Source organism: Scyliorhinus canicula, chromosome 27, assembly GCF_902713615.1.
Source record: "Scyliorhinus canicula chromosome 27, sScyCan1.1, whole genome shotgun sequence".
Lineage (NCBI taxonomy): Eukaryota > Metazoa > Chordata > Chondrichthyes > Carcharhiniformes > Scyliorhinidae > Scyliorhinus > Scyliorhinus canicula.
Genome location: NC_052172.1, coordinates 3,792,631 through 3,815,144, shown reverse-complemented (window position 1 = coordinate 3,815,144; position 22,514 = coordinate 3,792,631). Strand labels below are relative to the sequence as shown.

Sequence of the window (22,514 nt, the reverse complement as noted above, 5' to 3'; positions counted from 1 at the left end):
CCGCCCAATCCCCATAACACCACCTAAACTGCACATCTTTCGACACAAAGGGGCAATTTAGCGTGGCCAATCCACCTAACCTGCACATTTTTGGACTGTGGGAGGAAAACGGAGCACCCAAAGGAAACCCACAGACACGTGAGAACTCCAGACAGACAGTCGCTCCGAGGCCGGAATCAAATCCGGGTCCCTGGCACTGTGAGGCAGCAGTGCTTTTTTCAAATATAAATTTAGAGTACCCAATTATTTTTTTCCAATTAAGGGGCAATTTAGCGTGGCCAATCCACCTAACATGCACATCTTTTGGGCTGTGGGGGTGAAACCCACGCAGACACGGGGACAATGTGCAAACCCCTCACGGACAGTGGCCCAGGGCCGGGATTCAAACCCGGGTCCTCAGCGCCGTAGGCAGCAATGCTAACCACTGTGCCACCGTGCTGCCCTGTGAGGCAGCAGTGCTAACCACCATGCCGCTCTGTTAGTTAGGGAACAAAATTAATTTACAAAGTAACTGAAGTAGTTCAGCTATTCTTATACATATTGTAATACTGCATAAATAAGGTAAAAACACTTTGAAAAGGAATTTCATTACTGCGACAAATTTCATCGACTTTTTGTGGATCCATAAAGCCACCATTTGAATAGGGAGGGGAATTCACTGAAAAGGTCACAGGGAAGACGAGCAATGACTTGCAGATTAGTACAGTGTGGCTACCCATGCAAAACGTACAAACTAAAGGGAAAAAACTGCATTTGCAGGATATCAATGGTATATAGCTTAGACAAGAAAGCAAAAGGTCACCCAAACATAGCAATATCACAGAGTTAGGTCAATCCATTTGCACTCGGTCCTGCCTGTCAACGGCCGTGCTCCACCAAAGCAGAAGTTTCAGAGTTCACTCACCTCCACCACTGGGGTGCATCGGACTGCTGATCCGGGGGCTCATCGGGGCAAAGCCGCTCACCGTGAAATTGGTAACGTCCCTTGGCTGGAATGAACGGTTAAAACAAAAAATAAGTAGCCGGTGAAGGAACGGTTAATCGTCAGGCAAGTTCAAGAGGCAGCCCCCACTTCAGAAAGGGAAACGCCATCATTTGTTTTCTCAACAACTCTTGTTCCTCGTCTCCATGCCGGCGCAACAAATCGAATATGATGCTACGGTACTGGGCGCACTCCAATAATGTAGACACGTAGTCATTTATTCATGTACAAGCTATGGGAGGGAGGTTGTCAGAACACAGCCAACCCGGGGGCGGCACTGTGGCACAGCGGTTGGCACGTCTGCTTCACAGCGTCAGGGACCCGGGTTCGATTCCGGCCTTGGATGACTGTCTGTGTGGAGTTTGCACTTTCACCCCGTGACTGTGTGGGTTTCCTCCGGGTGTACCGGTTTCCTCGCACAGCCGAAAGATGGGCAGGATAGGGTGGATTGACCATGCTAAATTGCCCCAAAGATGTGCACGTTAGGTGGGGTTACAGGGATAGGGCAGGGGAGTGGGTCTGGATAGAGTGCTCTTTCAGAGGAGCAGTGCAGTAATGGTGGGCCGAATGGCCTTCTTGTGCACTGTAGAGATTCTATGATCAAGTCCAGAAATCACTCGGTGTCCACTTTCTTTCCTGCCAGATTGCAATCTCCCAAACCAATCACACATGGCATCCACGCCGCTGCCTTGCGTTAACTCAGCACAAAACCTGAAAGAGTCCTTCTGGTCTGAGAGGGTCCACTCCCTACGCAAACAGGATAACAATCTTAACGCCAGCATTTCTGAGGAGAAAATCACTCCTGAATTGAAAATGGACAGCAGGATTGCCCAGAGTCCTGACAAAGAATCCCAGCACAAAGATTAACCAATTAGTCTTTCCGTCAGATTCTGAGATGACCTTCAGCACACCGCCAGCATCTTCTGCTTTTCAATGCTCCAAGTGGATCATGCGGCAAACAGAAAGGACGCCAGCAAAAACCTGCAGTTCTGTTTCCTTCCTGCACCGCGTTCTAGACAGCTTATTAACACGCAAGTGGCAGAGAGCTAATGGATGACATTAAACAGATTTTAATTTCCAAACTTAGCATGGATTCAGTTAAGTGTTTTCTATCCAGACGTGGGGTCAAAAGAAACACCCACGCTACAATCACACGAATATCACCGAGAATAGGGAGACAGACAGAATTCCAAATTTCCGTGAATGACAAGCTGGAAAGAGGTTATGAGTCAGCTTTCTCTAAGGGAGCACCAACACACCCTGGTTACCTTCAGGATAGCCTCTTGGCTAAAAAATAATTGGGAGGCAATTTTCCCGGAGTTGTAACCCAAGAGCTGGGATTCAGATCCCGACGTTCCTACTTTCCATAGCTCCCAGTCTCAGTTTCTTAGCACTGGGAGGTTGAATAAAGGTGGGACACAAACGGTTCTTATTAAATTACTCACACATTCCTCCTGCTGGCCAGCGAAGAACCACTGACAATGTATCGACAATAGATAAATAATGAAGCGAGATTGCTCTACAGCACCACTGCCCACAATTAAGAACTGCCACTAAATCCATTCTAGCGTGTCTGGTCACTTCCTGTGTCAAACAAGTCACAAATACAGAATCATAGAATCCCTGCAGTGCGGAAGGAGGCCTTTCAGCCAATCGATCTACACCGAACCTCTGAAAGAGCACCAGGCCCATGCTCCCTCCCCATCCCCATAACCCCACCTAATCCTTTCAACACAAAGCGGCAATTTAGCATGGTCAATCCACCTAACCTGCGCGTCTTTGGAATATGGGAGGAAACCGGAGCACCCGAAGAAACCCACTCACACACGGGGAGGACGTGCAAAACTCTTTGCCGACTCCACCCAAGGTCGGAATAGAGCCCGGGTCCCTGCCGCTGTGAGGCAGCAGTGCTAACCACTGTGCCAACGTTTACATCAAGATTTGACACTGCCACCACCGATTTAAACATTTGGAATATAAATTCTCTATGTAAACAGATGGCAGTCACGATGTAATTGCAGGCTCTTCCCAGTAGATGGCATTAGTATGGGACACTCCTCAGCACCTACGTCATTCCCGATATGTAAACCCATGATCGGCAAGGTCACAGGCAATTTCCGAGCTTTACTTTAATAGATGCTGTTCTTTTAAAAAGCAGAAATACTGGGATTGTATCACTGTTGTGTAGTATTACTCTGCTTACCTTTGCACCACCAGCAAGCACCAAGTGTCGGGTTTTGCAAACGAATGTACCGCCATTTTCCACCAATTTCTTGCAGTGCAGAAACGCAAAGCCTCGATACAAGTGTCTAATCTCACCCTCGCGACCCTGAGAAATACAAATTTCTTTCCTGGTTATATAAATTCTGTCAAGCATGGTTTGTTTGCACGTTTCAGCAAAAGATACACAAAACTTCAATGACGTACAGAAACTAGGCAACCCCAGAGGGAACAGTAGTGTGGTGATGATGTTACTGGACCAGCAATTCGGAGGTCCAGGCTAGTGCTCCGCAATTAAAAAATCTGGAATTAAAAGCTAGTCTCAGTGACCATAAAAACCCACCTGCTTCACTAATGTCCTTTAGGGAGGGAAATCTGCCATCTTTACCTGGTCTGTTCTACATGTGACTCCAAACCCATCGTGATGTGGCCTAGCAAGCCACTCAGTTGTACGAAGCCACGACAGAAAGGTTGATAGGGAATAAACCCAGGCGGTCTAACCGGCATCGGCAAAGGCACCAGAGACGACGGTGGCACTCCGTCTTGCAAACGTCCGGGAGCTTTTGCAAGAGCTGTCCCATAGACTCGCCAGGCAACAGCCTGACATAATCATACACCCCGAATCACAGCTAGTATCTCAGACACCTCCATCACCATCCCTCACTGCGTAGGGAAGAGCAATCTGACAAAATAATAGTAGAAGCTGAAAACAGGCAGCTAAGGAGCGACTTGAAGATGGTGAAAGGTTCTGATAGGGTGGAAAGAGAGAGGAGACGAGTAGGGATGGTGTGGATGTGTGGTTGAAAACCCATCTCAAGGTCTAATACAGGGTCGCAAACATTCCGATTGAGCCTCAGTCAGTCACCAGGAACAGAGATGAAATCAGTGGCGAAGGAAAGGAGTCTGGAGCTGGGGAAAATAATACTCACTCTTCCCAATACCTATCTGGAAGAAATTCCTACCAGCCCAGTACCGAATGTCAAACAAGCAGCCTGATCATTTGGAGACGGGGAGAAGTCGATGAGGATGGCAGAGCTGGGTGTTAACAGCTAACGCTATGTTTTCAGATGTGTGGTCAAGGGGGCAGCATGTAGATGAGAAATAGAGGGAGGGGGCCTGGAGGCACCAGAGGAAATGCTGGTGAAACACTTTAACGCTACAACTGGTGATCTTATTATAACGCCAACAGGGAGGCCTTACCGAGTGCGGTCCATCAATGACTTTGACAATATCCTTCACGTGAATATTATTTTGCTCAGAGTCCAGAGCCACAGCAAAGCGATTGTCCTTCTTCCGTGTAATTGCCTGATGCCTCACAGTAATGACCTTCCCGTACATATTAAGGACCTATCAAAGACAATTATCAAATCAGCAAAGAGTCTGAATTTCACAGCCCAAGTACAAAAAGGACCAGCTTTCTATTTATATTACCCAAGGATGGAATTTGCCTTTTGCAAACAAATGTCTTCCAAAAAACAGCAAAGTCAGCAAGTTAAAGAGAGGTCTGTCGTTTGTGGGAGTTTTGGTCAGGATTGTGTTTAATTTGTTGTTTTCCTTTCCCATCACCAGGGGCCACTTCTTAAACAAACGTACGTCACAAGGATTAGACTGAACATGTATTTCTTCAATTGCTTTATTAATATGCTTGGTGTATGGGAAATGCAAATTGCGCTCATTCTCAAATCCCACATTTAATTGTAATTACGAAGAGTTTGCACTGGTAACAAGTGTAATCCAGACCATCGCTGGAATTTAGATGGTCAGTGTGATTTTGCAATGGAGCAGTGAGTGGACCAGTTCTCTCCTGTTCCCCAACTGCAGCCTGCTATCACACCTCATGGCCATTCCGACGGAGGAGCGAGAGAGATGCGTGCGATACTTCCAAATCCGTACGGGAACCCAATTGTAGAGCTGCCAATTTGACAGAAGGCGCTCCTGTGGCTGCATAATTTGGGGTCTCAAACGTCCATTAAAGCTGCATGCTAGCGTGAGCAAGGTGCGAGCGAGAGTGGTGGAATGAAACTAAGAGGAGGGCGAGGGTCGCCATTAGGTCAACGATATCTCATACTTCTGGGTGGTCATCACTGCACCGCAGGCAGCCGAATCTTCATTGCCAAGGCCCGAAACTCCGGATTCCCTCCCTGGGCCATGCCGCCACTCTCTCCTCCTTTACGACACTTCTCCCCGCCACTCTCTCCTACTTTACGACACTTCTCCCTGCCACTCTCTCCTCCCTTACGACACTTCTCCCTGCCACTCTCTCCTCCCTTACGACACTTCTCCCTGCCACTCTCTCCTCCATTACGACACTTCTCCCTGTTACTCTCTCCTCCTTTACGGCACTTCTCCCTGTCACTCTCCTCCTTTACGACACTTCTCCCCGTCTCTCTCCTCCTTTACGACACTTCTCCCTGCCACTTGCTCCTCCTTTACGACAATTCTCCCTGCCACTCTCTCCTCCTTTACGACACTTCTCCCCGTCTCTCTCCTCCTTTACGACACTTCTCCCTGCCACTCTCTCCTCCTTTACGACACTTCTCCCCGTCTCTCTCCTCCTTTACGGCACTTCTCCCTGCCACTCTCTCCTCCTTTACGGCACTTCTCCCCGTCACTCTCTCCTCCTTTACGACACTTCTCCCCGTCTCTATCCTCCTTTACGACACTTCTCCCTGCCACTCTCTCCTCCTTTACACTTCTCCCTGCCGCTCTCTCCTCCTTTCCAACACTTCTCCCTGCCACTCTCTCCTCCTTTACGACACTTCTCCCTGTTACTCTCTCCTCCTTTACGACAATTCTCTCCGTCACCCTCTCCTCCTTTACGACACTTCTCCCCGTCTCTCTCTCCTCCTTTACGACACCACTTTTTTCAAACAAATTCCATTTAAGGGGCAATTTAGCATGGCCAATCCACCTGACCTGCACATCTTTTTGGGTCGTGGGGGTGAGACCCAGGCAGACACAGGGAGAGCGTGCAAACTCCACAAGGACAGTGACCCAGGGTCAGGATCGAACCTGGGGCCTCAGCGCCGTGAGGCAGCAGGGCTAACCCACTGCGCCACCGTGCTGCCCTACTTTACGACAGTCCTTAGTGCTGACCTCTCAACCAGGATTTTTGTCCCCTGCTTTAATTCGTATATATGAGAAAGTTAATTATGAATTTCTGCGTATTAAAAGTCCTACGGTTAGCATAAGAATGCAGTTTAAGTTGAGCAAATGACATTAACCAACGAAGTGTCAAACAGCACACAAGAGGATGTATTTTGTACCTGGAATGTCTCTCTCTCCAGCCGCACAATGACTCCCATAGTCTGTGGATCAAGTTGCACCAGTTCACCCCACTCATGCTGACCCCCTGCATCAACTCCAGACGCCGTCTCCGAGCACAGCTGCAAATCCCTCGGCAGCACTTTCAGCTGGAAGACACCAGGATGGGATAGCCTCAGAATAATCAACATGCTCCACCATGAAAGCTTGTCAACTGCACAAGTCGCATATCACACGACAGAATAAAACAAAACTGACAACTGAACAGATAGGTGGCCAGAGACAGGGTCAACAGATGAAGCAATACAACTGTCCCCTGTACCTCTTGCACAGACACGATTCCTGCTTCTGATGGCCATCTAATAACCTCTGTCGAAAAGTGCAAGATAGTGACAGGACCAACCGTAAATATTCCTGCTTTTAATCCTTTCATGGACTGTGGGGCTTGTTGGCAAGACCAGCATTTATTGCCGACCCCTAATTGCCCCGAGACGGTGGTGGTGGGCCGCCTTCCTGAACCGCAGCAGTCCATGTGGTGTAGGTACACCCGCAGTGCTGTTAGGGAGGGAGTTCCGGGATTTTAACCCAGTGACAGTTAAGGAACTGTGATATGCTTCCAAGTCAGGATAGTAAGTGGCTAGGAGGGGTATTACACATCCCCATCACTGTAACCTCCTCCTGAAAACTTCCAATAAAGCCGCACGTTCCTGATTCACTTCACCCCACCTCGGGTTGTCACGGCGGCTGTCATCTAGGCTGCGAGCTCGGAATTCCTTCCATTAACAGCTTCTGGTCTCTACTTCTCCAATTTTAGGCCGTGCTTAAAACTTACTTCGTTACCTCTTCGATAAAACTTCCAAGTCAATGCCCTAACATCTCATTTGGCCCAGTGCTAATTTTCATCCATTAACCTTGCTTTCAACGACTTTGGAACATCTTCCTGCGTTCAAGGCGCTACATAAATGGACATAGTCGTTTCTCTGAGCGTATAATTTGAATCGCCCTCTCGCCACTTTTCCTTCAGCGTATTACATTTTAGGACGTATAACGTTCAAAGAATTACCTCGTGCATTGTTAGGTCCGAAAACAGAATGACAAAGTTTTCTTCCACCCGCACAATAAGTCCTGTATCTCCCTCATATCGCCCTGCTATCACCTTCACGTGGTCGCCCATTTTGAAGTACTTCCGCAATTCATGCGCTGGAAACTCTAGAGGATCCTGCAAATAAACAGAGGTGAAATTTGAAAACATTCATCACCGTGCCCCATGTGTATATTTTAAAACCTACTAAGTCCAGACTGGTCAGTGGCCTGGTTACAAATCCTGTGAACACCGGCAACACGGTGGCGCAGTGGTTAGCACTACTGCTCCAATACGCTCAGGTCCCAGCCCTGGGTCACTGTTCGTGTGGACTTTGCACATTCTCCCCGTGTTTGCGTGGGTCTCACCCCCACAACCCGTACCAGCCTCCCCGGACAGGCGCCGGAATGTGGCGACTAGGGGCTTTTCACAGTAACTTAATTGAAGCCTACTCGTGACAATAAGCGATTTTCATTTCATTTTCAAGATGTGGTTAGGTGGATTGGCCACGCTAAATGGCCTCTTAATTAGGGGGAATAAATCTTTTGAACAGACACCTTTGTCTAAACTGAGATGCACCATTTCATCTGCTGCACAGCTGACATTTACGTGTTGTTTCCTCTCCTCAGTACTCTCGCCTTTCCAGTGCTTTCGCTCCCAGCTCACATATCGATCAATTGGTGCCCTCTAACACCTCAGTGAAATAGCCAGGATCGGCACCGTGGGGGCACAGTGGTTAGCGATGCCGTCTCATAGCACCAGGGACCCAGGTTTAATTCCGACCTTGGTGACTGTCTATGGGGAGTTTGTCTAAACTCGTCCTCCCCGCACCTGCGTGGGTTTCCTCCCTCAGTCCAATCATGTGCAGGTTAGGGTGGATTGGCTGTGCTAAATCGCCTCTTAGTTTCTAAAGGTTGGGTGGGGTTACGGGGATAGGACGGGGGAGTGGGCCTGGGTACGGGTGCTCTTTCAGAGGGTCGGTGCTGATTTGATGGGCCAAAAAGCCTCCTCCTGCATTGCAGGCATTCTATGGTTCTATAGAGGTACAGTTCTCAACGGTGCAGGTCAGCGGCCTGTTTGGCACAAAGGGACATTGCAGCTGAGCCAAACCTGGCCTCACCCAATGTCCGCAAAATCAAACATTCAGCAGGAGCTGCTTTGCAAGCCACCCGGGTCGGCTGGTTGGATTTGCTTTGCCAGCTTCTCCCAAAGGAGTGGATTTCCTCCTTGGATTTGCACATGGTAAGAACAAAGTCTATTTCATGACTGATCTCAACATTAGACCAGATTAGGGCAGCAATCTTGGTATAAAGTAGACGACAGCGAGTGAACAGACTTCAGATGAATACATCTGCTTTTCGTAAAAGGCCTGTAGGGATGAACTGATTCTCCATCAACATTGTTCAGTACCTTCAGATCCTCGTGTTTGGGCAGAATTGTGATCTTGTTGCCCTCCACGCTCAAGATTTTACCCTGCAGGTTAATCAATTCACCCTCGCAAACTTCCACGTTATCTCCAGGCTGCAAGTTGTGTTCTCTCTCTTTGCCTGCAAAAAGCCAACACCTTCCACTTAAACTTCAATCAAGACGACAAGAGAAACCAAACAACCCCAAGTTCATCGTTCCCAGTGCCCCAATTTGTCCATTGCGGCATCCAACTCCGTTTTGAAAACCCTTTGAGATCCCCCCCGCCCAAAAATCAGTGTGTTCATACCTTTGTGACATGGTGACCTGATTTGAACGGGACACTCCAAAATGTGGCTGACGAGAACATTGTAGAGTATTTTTAGAGAATAAATTTAGTCCTTCGAATTAAGGGGCAATTTCGCGTGACCAATCCACCTGCACATCTTTGGGTTGTGGGGGTGAGACCCACGCAGACACGGGGAGAACGCGCAAACTCCACATGGAGTGTGACCCGGGGCCGAGATCGAACCTGGGAACTCAGTGCCTTGAGGCAGCAGTGCTAACCACTATACTACTGTGCCACCCCTCAATGTACCTTAACATCTTCCAACTACTTCAGATTACATGTTTAGATTCCTTTGAGCACTATATACTAGGCACTGCTTGTAAAAAAAAATGTCAGAGTTATCAGTTTACACTGAGCATCGGCAGGGCACATAAAAATATTTGGACTGATGAAACTTCCATAGACAACTAAAAAATATTCTTAAACTGCCTGGAAAAAGATTGTACATCGGTATCAACACGTCTTTAAAGTGGTACAGGCGGTGCAGGTTCCTTTGAAGGACCATTTGGATTCCCCCACCACTATGATTTCCTTCCCCATTCTCTTCAGCTATCAAGTTTGGAGTGGTACATGTCTATAGATGCTAAACGTCCTCAAACACTCTTCCCAGTTTGTCCATTCTCCGCACACATGTTAATGGATGCCCGCGGGCTACGTCATTATGTTGTTGAGCCCAGTTTTGCACCCACGTGAACCAGTTCAATTCTTATTTTCACTCGTCCAAGGGTACCAAGGCTAAGGATTTTACAAACTCAGCTGGAAACAATGAACCTGCTGCACTTGGCTCAACGGCCTGCTGAATTGACTAACACAGGGTATTGGAGGAATCAAGTTAGAAATCTTCCCGGGGCAATGAAAACACAAATATGCGTTTGTGTGTGTGTGTGTGTGTGTGTGTGTGTGTGTGTGTGTGTGTGTGTGTGTGTGTGTGTGTTGGTGGGGGGTTTGGTGCAACGCCCTCTGTCGAGTAGCCCTCCATTCTCTCTCCCAGAAACAAAACAACGTACCTGTTGTTTCGGTCACCACCTCCAGGTCAATGCCCTCCGGCTGGTCCTCGTACTTCTCGAGCTCAGACAGTGTGGGTTTCACTCCCTCAGTAATCTGGAATAGACAAATAATCATTCCAGTCATTCCAAGAAGTTATGAACTGGGGGGCAGTTCTCACACTCCCAGTGCCCAAATCAGCTGGGAACTGGTGGAGACCATGCAGCACATCCACCAACCCCTTGGTCGCTAAAAGGAGCAACACGCACCATGAGCAACTTTTAACAAGTTTTATTTGGCAGATAGAATTGTGTCTAATTCTGAATATTGGAAGAATAAATGCAGTCAAATCAATCAAAATTGAGTGTGAGGTGATATACTTTTGTAAGAGGTAATGTTATGGGCCAGGGTTCACCTGACCTACAACTGTCAATTGATTTTGGTTATGATGAGCACAGGGGCCATTCAGTTGTTATTCAACAGAGGCCTTAAGCATTTTAAATCAAAAACAAAGTTAATTCTACAAATTTTGTTAACATTTTTAAAAACACACAGTAAGTATTCTTATCAACTACCAACATAAATACCCCACACAGCTACAGTACTCTATATGTATGTAACCCTTAATAAATTTTCCCCTTAAGCTGTTCCAATTTAAACCAGAAACCCCTTTTCAAAGGTATTGCCCAGCACTCACGACCTGGTTTAGATGCTCTTGTGTCCTTTCCAAAACAGAAGGCTTGAATTCCTTCCACAAAACAATTATTTATTTTCAAGTTGTCAAGCAGTCTGGAAACGGCAGAGGAACTGGACCCGGGCCCTCGAGAGGCCATATTCGGGGTGTCAGACCAGTCGGGGTTGGAAACAGGTGGGGAGGCAGATGTTGTAGCCTTCGCCTCGTTGATCGCCCGAAGGCGGTGGAGATCAACCTCTCCAACCTGTGCCCTGGCGTGTTGGGGGGACCTGCTGGAATTCTTGACGCTTGAAAAGGTCAAATTTGAACTGAGGGGAAGGATGGAGGGGTTCTACAATTCATGGGCGTTATTCATTATGCACTTTCGAGAATTGGATTACATCGAATGTTAGGGGGGGGTTGGGAGGAGGGGGACTGTATGTGTTAATGGTGACTATGGGTGATTCCTTGTCATTTGTTTATGTTAACATACGAGCTAATGTCTGGGGTTTGGTGGGAGGATGGGATCGTTGTTATCGATATGGGGATTGACATTATATTCATTACTGATTATTGTTAGGTGTACATTTGGGAGAAAATGCGAAAAAGGAGAATAAAAGATTTTTTTATAAATGCAGACAGAGAAAAAACCCTTTTCAACTTGTGCTGTAAAAACCAGTTCAAACTCAAAGCGAAAGTAAAATCAAGTAAAAACCCAGTCCACCGCCCAGCTCCACCCACACAATGACATCACTGAAGCCATGTGATAAGACAAAAACCTTTCTTAAAGGGACACTCCCATGGAAGTATTCAATGAATGGCCCGACACTGCAAAGTTCTGAGGAACAAGGGGACCTTGGCCTGTTTGTCCATAGATCTCTGAAGGCAGAAGGGCGGGTTAATAGGGTGGTGAAAAAGGCTTGTGGGACACTCGCCTCTGTCAATCGAGGAATAGATTACAAAAGAAGAGAGGTTATGTTGGAGCTGTGTAGAACTTTGGTGAGGCCACAGCTGGATACTGTGCGCAATTCTGGTCGCCATATTATAGGAAGGATGTGATTGCACTGGAGGGGGTGCAGAGGCAATTCACCAGAGTATTGGGATGGGATGGATCATTTAAGTTATGAAGTTAGAGCAGCACGGTGGCACAATGGTTAGCACTGCTGTCTCACGGCACCGAGGTCCCAGGTTCGATCCCGGGTCATTGTCTGTGTGGGGTTCGCACATTCTCCCCGTGTTTGCATGGGTTTCGCCCCCACAACCTAAATATGTGCAGAGTAGATAGATGGCCGCACTTAAATTGCCCTTTAATTGAAAAAAATGAATTGAGTTCTCTAAAGTTATTTTTAAAACGTTCTGAAAAGAGGTTGGATAGGCTTGGGTTGTTTTTGCTGGAGCAGAGAAGGTTGTTTTTGCTGGAGCAGAGAAAATTGAGGGACGACCAGATCGAGGTGTACAAGATGAGGGTCATGGGCAGAGTGGATATGGAGCAACTGTTCCCCTTAGTTGAAGGGGCAGTTACGAGGGGACACAATTTCAAGGTGAGGGGCAGGAGGTTTAGGGGGGATTTGAGAAACCCGTTTTTACCCAGAGTGTGGTGGCGGTCTGGAACGCTCTGCCTGGGAGGGTGGGAGAGGCGGGTTGCCTCACATCCTTTAAAAAAGTGCCTGGATGAGCACTTGGCACGTCATCACATTTAAGGCCAAGTGCTGGTAAATGGGATTAGGTGGGCAGGTCAGGTGTTTTTCACACGTCGGTGCAGACTCGACTGGCCGAAGGGCATCTTCTGTGCTTTGTTATTCTGTGAAGTATTTCACCAACAAAAGAAAGTTTAAATTCTACATGCCACCCGATTTCCAAAGCTAACCTGTCGAGGCAGGTGGAATGAAGGTAAGAAACACCTGCAGCACATAAACCCAGTACAAGGTGTATGCGACTCACCCTCGGGAGGGCAAAAACTGCCTGACGAGGCATCTGGTAGGGTTGGAGGGTTGGGGGCAGAGATAGGCATGATCCAATTCATAATATAGTTAGTTATATAGTCAGTAGAGACCAGCTGACCTCCGGCCATGCTGCTCATGGCGTGCCTGAAGATGTGTTTTGTAACAAAATGTGGCACAAAAGAAAAAGCATTGGGTTAGCATGTGACAGGAAGTGAGAGTGATACTTGCAGGACACCTGCCGTATCCCAAAGACCAGAGCGGATGCACTTAAAATTGCACCAGAACTACACCAACAACCATTCAGGAGGAGGGAAAATGTCACAGTGCCAGGTGGCATCCTGTCGTGGGCACCATTCTGGCTTTCATGCCCTCAGTCCTCTTCTCAGTTGTATTGCTGGCTTTGCAGCAGTCAATTGCTCATCAACCTGAAGCGTGCGATCGCCACAGAAAGCAAGAGGCTACGAAAAGCTTGGAGGTCGAAACAAAACTCCCATACTGTACTGGCACAAGAGATTCTATTGGAAGCATCACTTACAACTGCAGACATGGCAAAACTTTTGAACAAGAATCCTTTTCTGCTGTATCGATTTCCCTCGAATATGAGGAAGTCTCCATCCGTGGTCACGTCACCGCCCAGTGATCTGTGCAATCATAATTTCAATTCAAACAAATTAATTAAGTGCCAAACAAAAATGCAATGAAGTCCGCAGGAGTCCAGGCTCCCTTCAAGGCAATTTGCACGGAATCTAACAATGCCTAGCTTCTTTAGGGTCCTCAGATTAACTCAATCTTTTGTTCAGATTCTCATGTATCACTGGATAGAGGATATCATTGATCGATTCGCACAGCATCCATTTTGGATTTGGGAACTATTCCTATATAAATCACAGAATTTACAGAGGAGGCCATATGGTCCATCGAGTCTGCACCGGCCCTTGGAAAGAGCACCCTACTTAAGCCCACATGTCCACCCTATCCCCGTAACCCCACCTAACCTGCACATCTTTGGACTCGGGGAGGAAACAAGAGCACCCGGAGGAAACCCAGCGCAGACACTGGGAGAAAGTGCAAACTCAACACAGTCACCCGAGGCCGTAATTGAACCCGGGTCCGTGGAGCTGCGAGGCAGCAGTGCTAACCACCGTGCCGCCCTAAAGACATAGCAACATTTGCTGCCACCGCAGCTACAGGAGGCCACACTTGCATCGATGCAGTCACAGTGCCTGTGACGTCACTGCTAGTGATCGCGTAGGTAGCTGCCTGCATCTTTCCAGGTGGATAACCACGACGGTGGCATCAGCAACACCGACTGCTTGTTCCAGCTGAGATGGCAGGAGGTGCAGTGCATTTGTAAAGTTACAGAACGAGTATGAAATCTGTCGGAAAACAGGACAAGGCGATTTAGCGCCTCCAGATTGTCCCGCCATTCAATTAGATCATCTGCAATCTGACTCTGTACACTCACTGTTGCTCCATATGTCTTGATATCTTTGGCTAACAAAAATCTATTTGCCGATTTATCCTACCGGTTCCCCGATGGAGCTACCCGTGAATGTCTACAACATTAATTTTGACATGAAGCGGCTGGACTTCCATTTATTTTGGTAACCTTCAAAGTCTTCCATGATGGTGGCCACTGCCATATCCAACCACCTGGGGGATCCCATTGAGCAACACAAAGAAAGAAATGCTATCACAGGATTCCTGTAGTGCAGGAGGTAATTGAGCCCACCAAGACTGCATTGACTCTCTGAAAGATCACCCTACCTAGACCCACTCCCCCGCCGCCACACATCTTTGGACGCTAGGGGGCAATTTAGCATGGCCAATCCACCTAACCTGCCCATCTTTGGACTGTGGGAGGAAACCGGAGCACCCAGAGGAAAACCCATGCAGACTCGGGAGAGAACGTGCAGACTCCACACAGACAGTCACCCGAGGCTGGAATGGAACCCAGGTCCCTGGCGCTGGGACACAACAGTGCTAACCACTGTGCCACAAATGGCAGAAAATATTTTAATTAATATTGAAAATATCATTGCAGAAAATATTGTTAGTGTGCAGCGACAGAAACAAATGAACAGCAGCCAGAAATCTGAGACAACTTGGACTGCTTAATGAACACCCTGGGGTCCCCCAAATTGGTCGAGGGTGCCCAATGGGGCCCTCCTATGGTTACCTCGGGAAACTAATGGAGAGCTGTGCAGTCACGCTGCACACCTCCTACTCAGCATTCAAAACACAACTATACTCGTAACAGTTACTGTCTCACTGTAAAAGGAGCTACACTTTAAGTCGGACCTGATTTTTTCTGCGTCAAACAATCGCTGAAGTGGCCTCTTGAATCTCTTCCTTTTAGCAAACCAGTCTTTCTGTGGAATGAAATTTTAAAAATATATATTGACATATTGAAAGGATGACAAAGTTCAATTAAAACTTGCTCGAAAATTTAGCAGCAGCAGGCAATAAGTCTGCAGGACCAAGTGTTCAGGTAGGATTGAGGAGATCCGACACTGGGGGGAATCTCAACCTCCAACACAATTTCCCGATCTCGCGATTGTTTCGTCTGGTAGCGCAAAACTCAGGGCATTTAATACTAATAATACCAACTACACAAAAGAACACTTCGATCCAGCCTGAATCCATTATCCGTGGAGTACACAAAGATGGGCTCTTACCAAACTCATTCGAGCTTTGATCCGCTCGTAATCAATTCTCGGGATTAATTTCAGGGAAATGGTGTTCTGGCTCGGCTCAACATAGTCCACCTGGAATAGAAAACAAATAGCAAGTTTGCGAAGGCCTTTCAGGTGAGGCAGGGAACCACGATCAGCACCAACATTTATGTCCTCTGCCTTCGAAAGACAATTTTTAACAACTGATATTTAAAGAAGCTTGGATATTTTGAACAGTTTGCCGCATGGGTTTTTTAACTTGCAGTTAAGCATCAATTATGGTTTAGCGTTTCTATCTCGCGAGTGTACTCAACAATCATCGCATGCTGTACCGAACAGGCCCCAGTTCAAAGGCGGTGCAAGGTTAACACTCATCAACCACAGGTGGATTGAACTGCATCAGCCTGTCAGCATCAAGGTGGAGATGGTCAACAGCTTCAAATTCCTCGGGGTGCACATCACCAACAATCTGTCCTGGTCCACCCATGTCGACATTACCACCAAGAAAGCACAACAGTGATGTCCTCAGGAAACTAAGGAAATTCGGCATGTCCACATTAACCCTTACCAACTTTTACAGATGCACCACAGAAAGGATCCTATCGGGCTGCATCACAGCCTGGTATGGCAACTGCTCGGCCCAAGACAGCAAGAAACTTCAGAGAGTCGTGAATACCGCCCAGTCCATCACACGAACCTGCCTCCCATCCATGGACTCCATCTACACCTCCCGCTGCCTGGGGACAGCGGGCAGCATAATCAAGGATCCCTCCCACCCGGCTTACTCACTCTTCCAACTTCTTCCATTGGGCAGGAGATACAAAAGTCTGAGAACACGCACAAACATATTCAAAAACAGCTTCTTCCTCGCTGTTACCACACTCCTAAATCACCCTCTTATGGACTGACATCAATAACACTACACCCCTGTATGCTTCATCTGATGCGGTGTTATGTGTACCCTGTGCTGCCCTATTATGTATTTTCTTGTATTTTATTTTCTTTTCATGTACTTAATGATCTGTTTGAGCTGCTCACAGAAAAATACTTTTCACTCGGTACATGTGGCAATAAACAAATCTAATCCAATCCAAGCGTGAAACTACGATGTCTCTTGGCAAAAAGAAACTCCCACCTTTCCTTCTTTTAAAGAAAAATCTTCTTTCAAAACCTTTGACGCACAAAGAATAAATTTGAACTCTTCCCAGATGGTCTATCATACAAACCAGTCTAATGGCAAAGCCATACGAGAACGGTATTTTACCAAGTACATGGTTTAAATTTATTTGTGGGACATGGACAGCGGATGGCTTATCTCTCGTCGTCCTGAGAACATTAAACGTCGGCTACAAAGTGCAGGAGTTACACGTAAGCCACATGAGGTTAAGAGGCAGGTTTGCTTTCTTTTTTTTAAAATTTAGATTACCCAATTATTTTTTCTAATTAAGGGGCAATTTAGCGTGGCCAATCTACCTACTCTGCACATTTTTGGGTTGTGGGGGCGAAACCCACGCAGACACGGGGAGAGCGTGCAAACTCCACACGGACAGTGACCCAGAGCCAGGATCAAACCTGGGCCCTCAGCGCTGTGAGGCGGTTGTGCTAACCACTAGGCCACCATGCTGCCCTAGGTTTGCTTTCTTGAAGGACACAGCTCTTTTGTTAATTCAGCAGCGTTCATGGTCATCTGTTCTGATGTCAGTTCACAAATTAGCAGTTCATTAATTTCACAAACAGCTACGGGGGGGGGGGGGGATTTGAACTCTCAACCTCTATGTTGCTAGCTCAGTCGCAACGCCCCTCTAAATGGTTTTGTATGCAGTTCGTTCATTTGAAACACACAACCACCTTAGCATTCAAAGATCATTAGAGGTGGTGTGTTGCCTCGGAGTGATGGATCTACACCTTCTCATGTATTAGAGTGGCTGACTAACCTTGAGCGGTCTGACACAGACCCGCCTGCCTCGCGTGTGGATAACTAAGTTGTCACAGAGGGCTGATGTGTTTACAATCTTCCACTTCTTGCCTTGCAATCAAGACCATCACAAAAGACTTTCTACATGCCCAACCTCCCCGCCGAACCAGGTTATTCCAACTGGTAAGAAGTCTGACAACACCAGGTTAAAGTCCAACATGTTTGTTTCAGACACTAGCTTTCGGAGCACTGCTCCTTCCTCAGGGACCCTGGCGCTGTGAGGCAACAGTGCTAACCACTGAGCTACCGTGCTGCAATCTTCAGGATCTCTTTATTGCAAAGCGCAGATTTCTCCTCTTTCCCACTGACTCCACCATTACATAATCACACTTGACCACCCTGCACCAGAAACTGCTGGCTGAAGTCTATGAAACTTTGTCGGAACAAAATCATGTCAAAGCTGACAAGATTGCATTGAATGGCGGAGCAGGCTCGAGGGGCTCAATTGCCCATTTTCCTGCTCCTAGTTCTGGTGTTAAGGTAATGGTTTCATTGTGGGACTATTGCAAGGAAGCTTAATACATTAGTATTGGATTTTCGGTCTGCTGCCTGACACAATCTGCGAGAGAGAAAGGTTTTACCTGCGCAATGTCATCCTTGTAAAGGCCTCGCTTTAGCCGGACCCAGGATTTGGGTTTCAGGTTGGTCACCTCCTTCACCACCTTCAACACGTCCGTCATTTCCTTAATGGGCACCATCTGCTGGTTCCAGTAGCCTATCCGGAGGTTCCCCACCCCCTCAATGGTCTGCTTCACATGAGTCTGCTTGTACGCCTCCACATAAATGTATCCCTTCACGTGTTCAGGGGAAACGACTGACTTGATCTGGATGGGCTGCAGGTCGGAGAAATGAGGTGGGGGAGAAAAATTAAAAATCAAACTTGCTCAAAACTTCAATTTCAGCAAAAACATTCACATCAGAATCAACGCCGTACCAGCGCCCGGTGTCAACTGACGTACTACAGAGTTACGTAAACAAAACGTAGACATTTGAATGGTGGCAAGAAATACGTTCACTAGTGAACACGGTCTTCCACTTCCACAATGTACACATCTCAAGCATCTGCCAAAGCTGCCGACTTGGATAACTGAACAGACAAAAGGACGGTGAAATCAAAACATACACAATTGGTTCCATGAGGATAAACATGATGTGGAGAATGTTAACAAGTAATTATTTCCTTTTAAAAGGATTGTTGCAGGTGGCATTCAGCCCGAAAGGCTGCTGGGCGATGCCACCTGAGAGTTCATCTGAACGTGGCTGAATGGTTCCTGAACATCGTGCAGTCATCAGTGAACATCCCCACTTCTGACCTTATGGTGGTAGGATGGTCACTGATGAAGCAGCTAAAGATGGTTGGGCCTAGGACACTATCCTGAGGAACTCCTCCAGTGATGTCTGATGATTGTGCCAGGTAAGACTCCCAACTAGGCACGGTAGGTAGGCACTAGGCAGCTCCAGGGTCCCAGGTTCGATTCCCGGCTTGGGTCACTGTCTGTGCGGAGTCTGCACGTTCTCCCCGTGTCTGTGTGGGTTTCCTCCAGGTGCTCCGGTTTCCTCCCACAAGTCTCGAAAGACGTGCTGTTAGGTGATTTGGACATTCCGAATTCTCCCTCTGTGCACTCGAATGGTGCAGGAATGTGGGGACTGAGGGAATTTTCACAGTGACTTTATTGCAGTGTTAATGTAAGCCTACTTGTGACAATAATAAAGATTATTAGTGAAGAACTCCCCCCACCCCAGTTTTGTTATGATTCCTTGATGTCAAACCCAGCCTTGATTTCAAGGGCAGTCACTGATTTCCCCAAACGTGTTCAGCTCTTTTGTCACATTTGGACCAAAGCTTTCATGTGTTTAGGCGTCAAGTGGCCTTGACAGAGCCTAAACTGAGCAGATTATCGGTAAGTAAGTGCAGCTTGATAGTACTGTCGTACACCTTCCATCACTTGGCTGATGAACAAGTGTAGCCCGATGGGGCGGTCACAACCAGGTTGGAGTTTACCTGCTTGTGGATAGGACAGAGAACTCTCCACATTGCTGGTAGATACCAGTTTTGTACCCGTACTGGAACAGCCTGGCTAAGGGCACAGCTAGCTCTGGAGCACAAGTCGCCACTTTTATTGCCCATTTATTATCAGGGACCACAGCCCTTGCAGTATTCAATACTTTCCGCAGTTGATCTCAGAGTACCTTAGAGATGGGTCTGGCACAAGCCACCCACCCTTTTCCCAGAGAGCAGCAAAACTACTCCTTTCTTGGGAGTGCAGCAATTCATTAATTAAAACTTCTAGGATGTCTCCATATTGTAAGTCACTATACATCTTAAGAGAACAGGAAACAAGCGTCTCAAAGTAAATCTGCTGTCCAAGTACGATGAAAAGATACCTACCGAATCTGTAAACTGATAGGCCACAAACTTCCTCATCAGTGAAATGGCAGTAGCCCGTTCTTCACCAATCTGGGAAAAGGAAGAACGTGTCACGGAGCAATTCTCAATTTCACCAACTACAAATCCAGATTTTGAGATGACCTTTTATTTCTAAATTAGAGAATCAAGGTGTAACTGAAATTCATAGGCGCGATGCCGAACACGAATGTGGTCTATGCTTGGGGAACACGCAGGTCTGCTCGAGACGCAGCCACTCTCCAAGGTGCAAGTCCTTTTCTGTTTTGGAAAGTATTGTAATTGGACTTTTCACATTTTATATCAAGTTACAGAACAAGACCAAACCAACGCATGTATCAAAAATTACAACACCACTACAAGATTCAATTATCCGACACATAGTGTACAGTCTCGACATGTAAAACATCTATTACGAGGGGCCCTTATTTAGCCCAAAAGCTGAAAAAGGATACATAAAATACAGGAAACAAAAAGGCAGCTGAGCACCAGCTGGGTCAGACAGAGGCCCCGAGGTGGGCCCACCAGGTTGTGTAGGGCCAATGGCCGAATGTGTTCCCCTGGGAGGGGGCTATTGAACGGTCATAGGGAGCCCCCAGTGGTCGGCATTTACCACTGTGCAGTCTTGCTCACCCCCTCCTCGGTTGTCTCCTGGCCCTGAGCCGTGCTGGGGGGGGGCCTCTGGTTTGAACTATAACCCGAGGTTCTTTGAATTGCAGAGTTTCAAAATTGCGGCGATTTCAGCAAACAAAGATTTGTATTTGTTCCTTCCTCGGTATCAAATGTAAGGAAGGGTTGGGAAGGTTTCACCCATCCCAGCCCTACCCACACTGTCCACTAGATGGTGCACTGCACTCAACTGCCAGAACTCCAATTCCACAGAGGGCATCAAAAACCATCGGCGGGATGCTGCGCCCCGCCGCGCCACATTTCTGCCTCACCCCGCCGGCGGGATGCTCCATTACGCCGGCCGGTCAAAGGGGTTTCCCATTGTGAGGCAGCCCCACGCCATCGGGAAACCCCCGGGCTGCCGGCAAAACGGAGCATCCCACCGGTGGAGAATCCAGCCCCATTTCTTTAAAACCATCAACTTCAGCAGAAACGCTACTCAATTCACCACTCTCTGGAAACTCGAAACAAACTCCTGATTATACCGTACACATCAATGGGTGTGCTTCAACTAACCCCACCCCTGCCGATCAATGGACAACTGGAGAGCTATTTCCACCCACCCAGCTAGTTCTGAAGGGTCACTTTGCACTGCAATATCTTTCATACCCATCGGGAGCTCATGCCGTTTTTATGAAAAGGGAAATCACCATCGACAAATTTATTTTTGTAATTTTGAGGATGTAACTAGTCGGGTAAAGGGGAAACCAGTAGATGTAATAGACTTGGATTTCCAAAAGGACATTTAATAAGGTTAATTGGGAAAATCAGTGTTCATGGTAACATATTAAGCATGGACAGAGGATTGGATAACGGGCAGGAAACAAAAACAGCACGAGCGGCACAGTGGTCAGCACTGCTGCCTTACAGCGTCAGGGCCCGGGTTGAATTCTGGCCTTGGGCGATTGTGCGTTCTCCCCGTGTCTGCGTGGGTTTCCTTCGGGTGTCCCGGTTTCCTCCCACAGTCCAAAGACGTGCACGTTAGGTGGATTGGCCATGATAAATCGCTCCTTGGTTCCAAAGATGTGCAGGTTAAGGATATGAAGGGGAGCGGGCCCGGGTAGGGTGCTCTTTCACAGGGTCGGTGAAGACTCGATGGGCCGAATGGCCCACTTCTGCAAAGTAGGAATTCTATAGTTCTATTCTGTGGTTAAATGGGGCATTTTTAATTTGGATGTAACTAGTGGAGTTCCACAAGATTCAGTATTGGGGCCTTAGTTATTTACAATCTATATTAATGACTTAAGACACATTACTCTCTGTCTCTTTGTCGAACTTTGTTTCCAATTCAACGCTAGGTGGAAATATAAATTGTGAGGAGGACACAGAGATAGAATTGGTGAAGTGAGCGGTCAACAAGGCGGTAAATACAGCACAAAGTGGGGTTATTCACTTGCTAGAAATGTGATCTGCAGCAAGTGTTTTCTTACGTGGGGGGGGGGGGGGGGGGGAGAGAGTCTGGTATGATAGCAAATAGTTTTGATTACTAAAAACAGCAACTAATTGTTTCTAGATATGCGTTAAATTGTTGTTGACAATATATCCTGCAATATATTGCTTTTTGAATTGTTGCAATACTCCCTGGAAATGTGTAATGTTTGTACATTTTGTTTAACGTGTAATGTTTGTACAGCTTGTACATCTAGGAATAGCCTTACCTTACACTTCACAGTCCACAAGTTAGGGTCTCTGTGAAAGGTGGGGGAGAGAAACCAAACAGAATTATCTCAGAGGAAGCACACAGATTTGGGCCAATACATTTTGACATACTGCAAATTTTGGAAAGTTTGGCATTTTCTGAGGAACCACTTACTTTACACCGGGCAGTAACTGCTGCTGGGTGATGTCATCTGAGAGTTCGTCTGACGCACCGTAGAAACTAACGGAAAGA

General features: G+C 47.3%; 1 protein-coding gene across 3 annotated transcripts in view; it reads right to left on the bottom strand.

Moving 5' to 3' along the window:
• Window positions 1-22,514, bottom strand: part of supt5h (SPT5 homolog, DSIF elongation factor subunit) — a 75,319-nt gene that overhangs the window by 17,610 nt on the left and 35,195 nt on the right. For all 3 annotated transcript variants that reach the window (XM_038786191.1, XM_038786192.1, XM_038786193.1), the window contains 14 exons: window positions 22,437-22,502; window positions 22,282-22,312; window positions 19,940-20,008; window positions 18,132-18,383; window positions 15,579-15,668; window positions 15,202-15,272; window positions 13,436-13,541; window positions 10,308-10,401; window positions 8,958-9,094; window positions 7,530-7,685; window positions 6,469-6,615; window positions 4,403-4,549; window positions 3,186-3,311; window positions 905-989 (listed from right to left, as the gene is read on the bottom strand). In XM_038786191.1, the coding sequence (XP_038642119.1) occupies window positions 905-989; window positions 3,186-3,311; window positions 4,403-4,549; window positions 6,469-6,615; window positions 7,530-7,685; window positions 8,958-9,094; window positions 10,308-10,401; window positions 13,436-13,541; window positions 15,202-15,272; window positions 15,579-15,668; window positions 18,132-18,383; window positions 19,940-20,008; window positions 22,282-22,312; window positions 22,437-22,502 (1,577 nt within the window). The remainder of the gene's footprint in view (window positions 1-904; window positions 990-3,185; window positions 3,312-4,402; window positions 4,550-6,468; window positions 6,616-7,529; window positions 7,686-8,957; window positions 9,095-10,307; window positions 10,402-13,435; window positions 13,542-15,201; window positions 15,273-15,578; window positions 15,669-18,131; window positions 18,384-19,939; window positions 20,009-22,281; window positions 22,313-22,436; window positions 22,503-22,514) is intronic.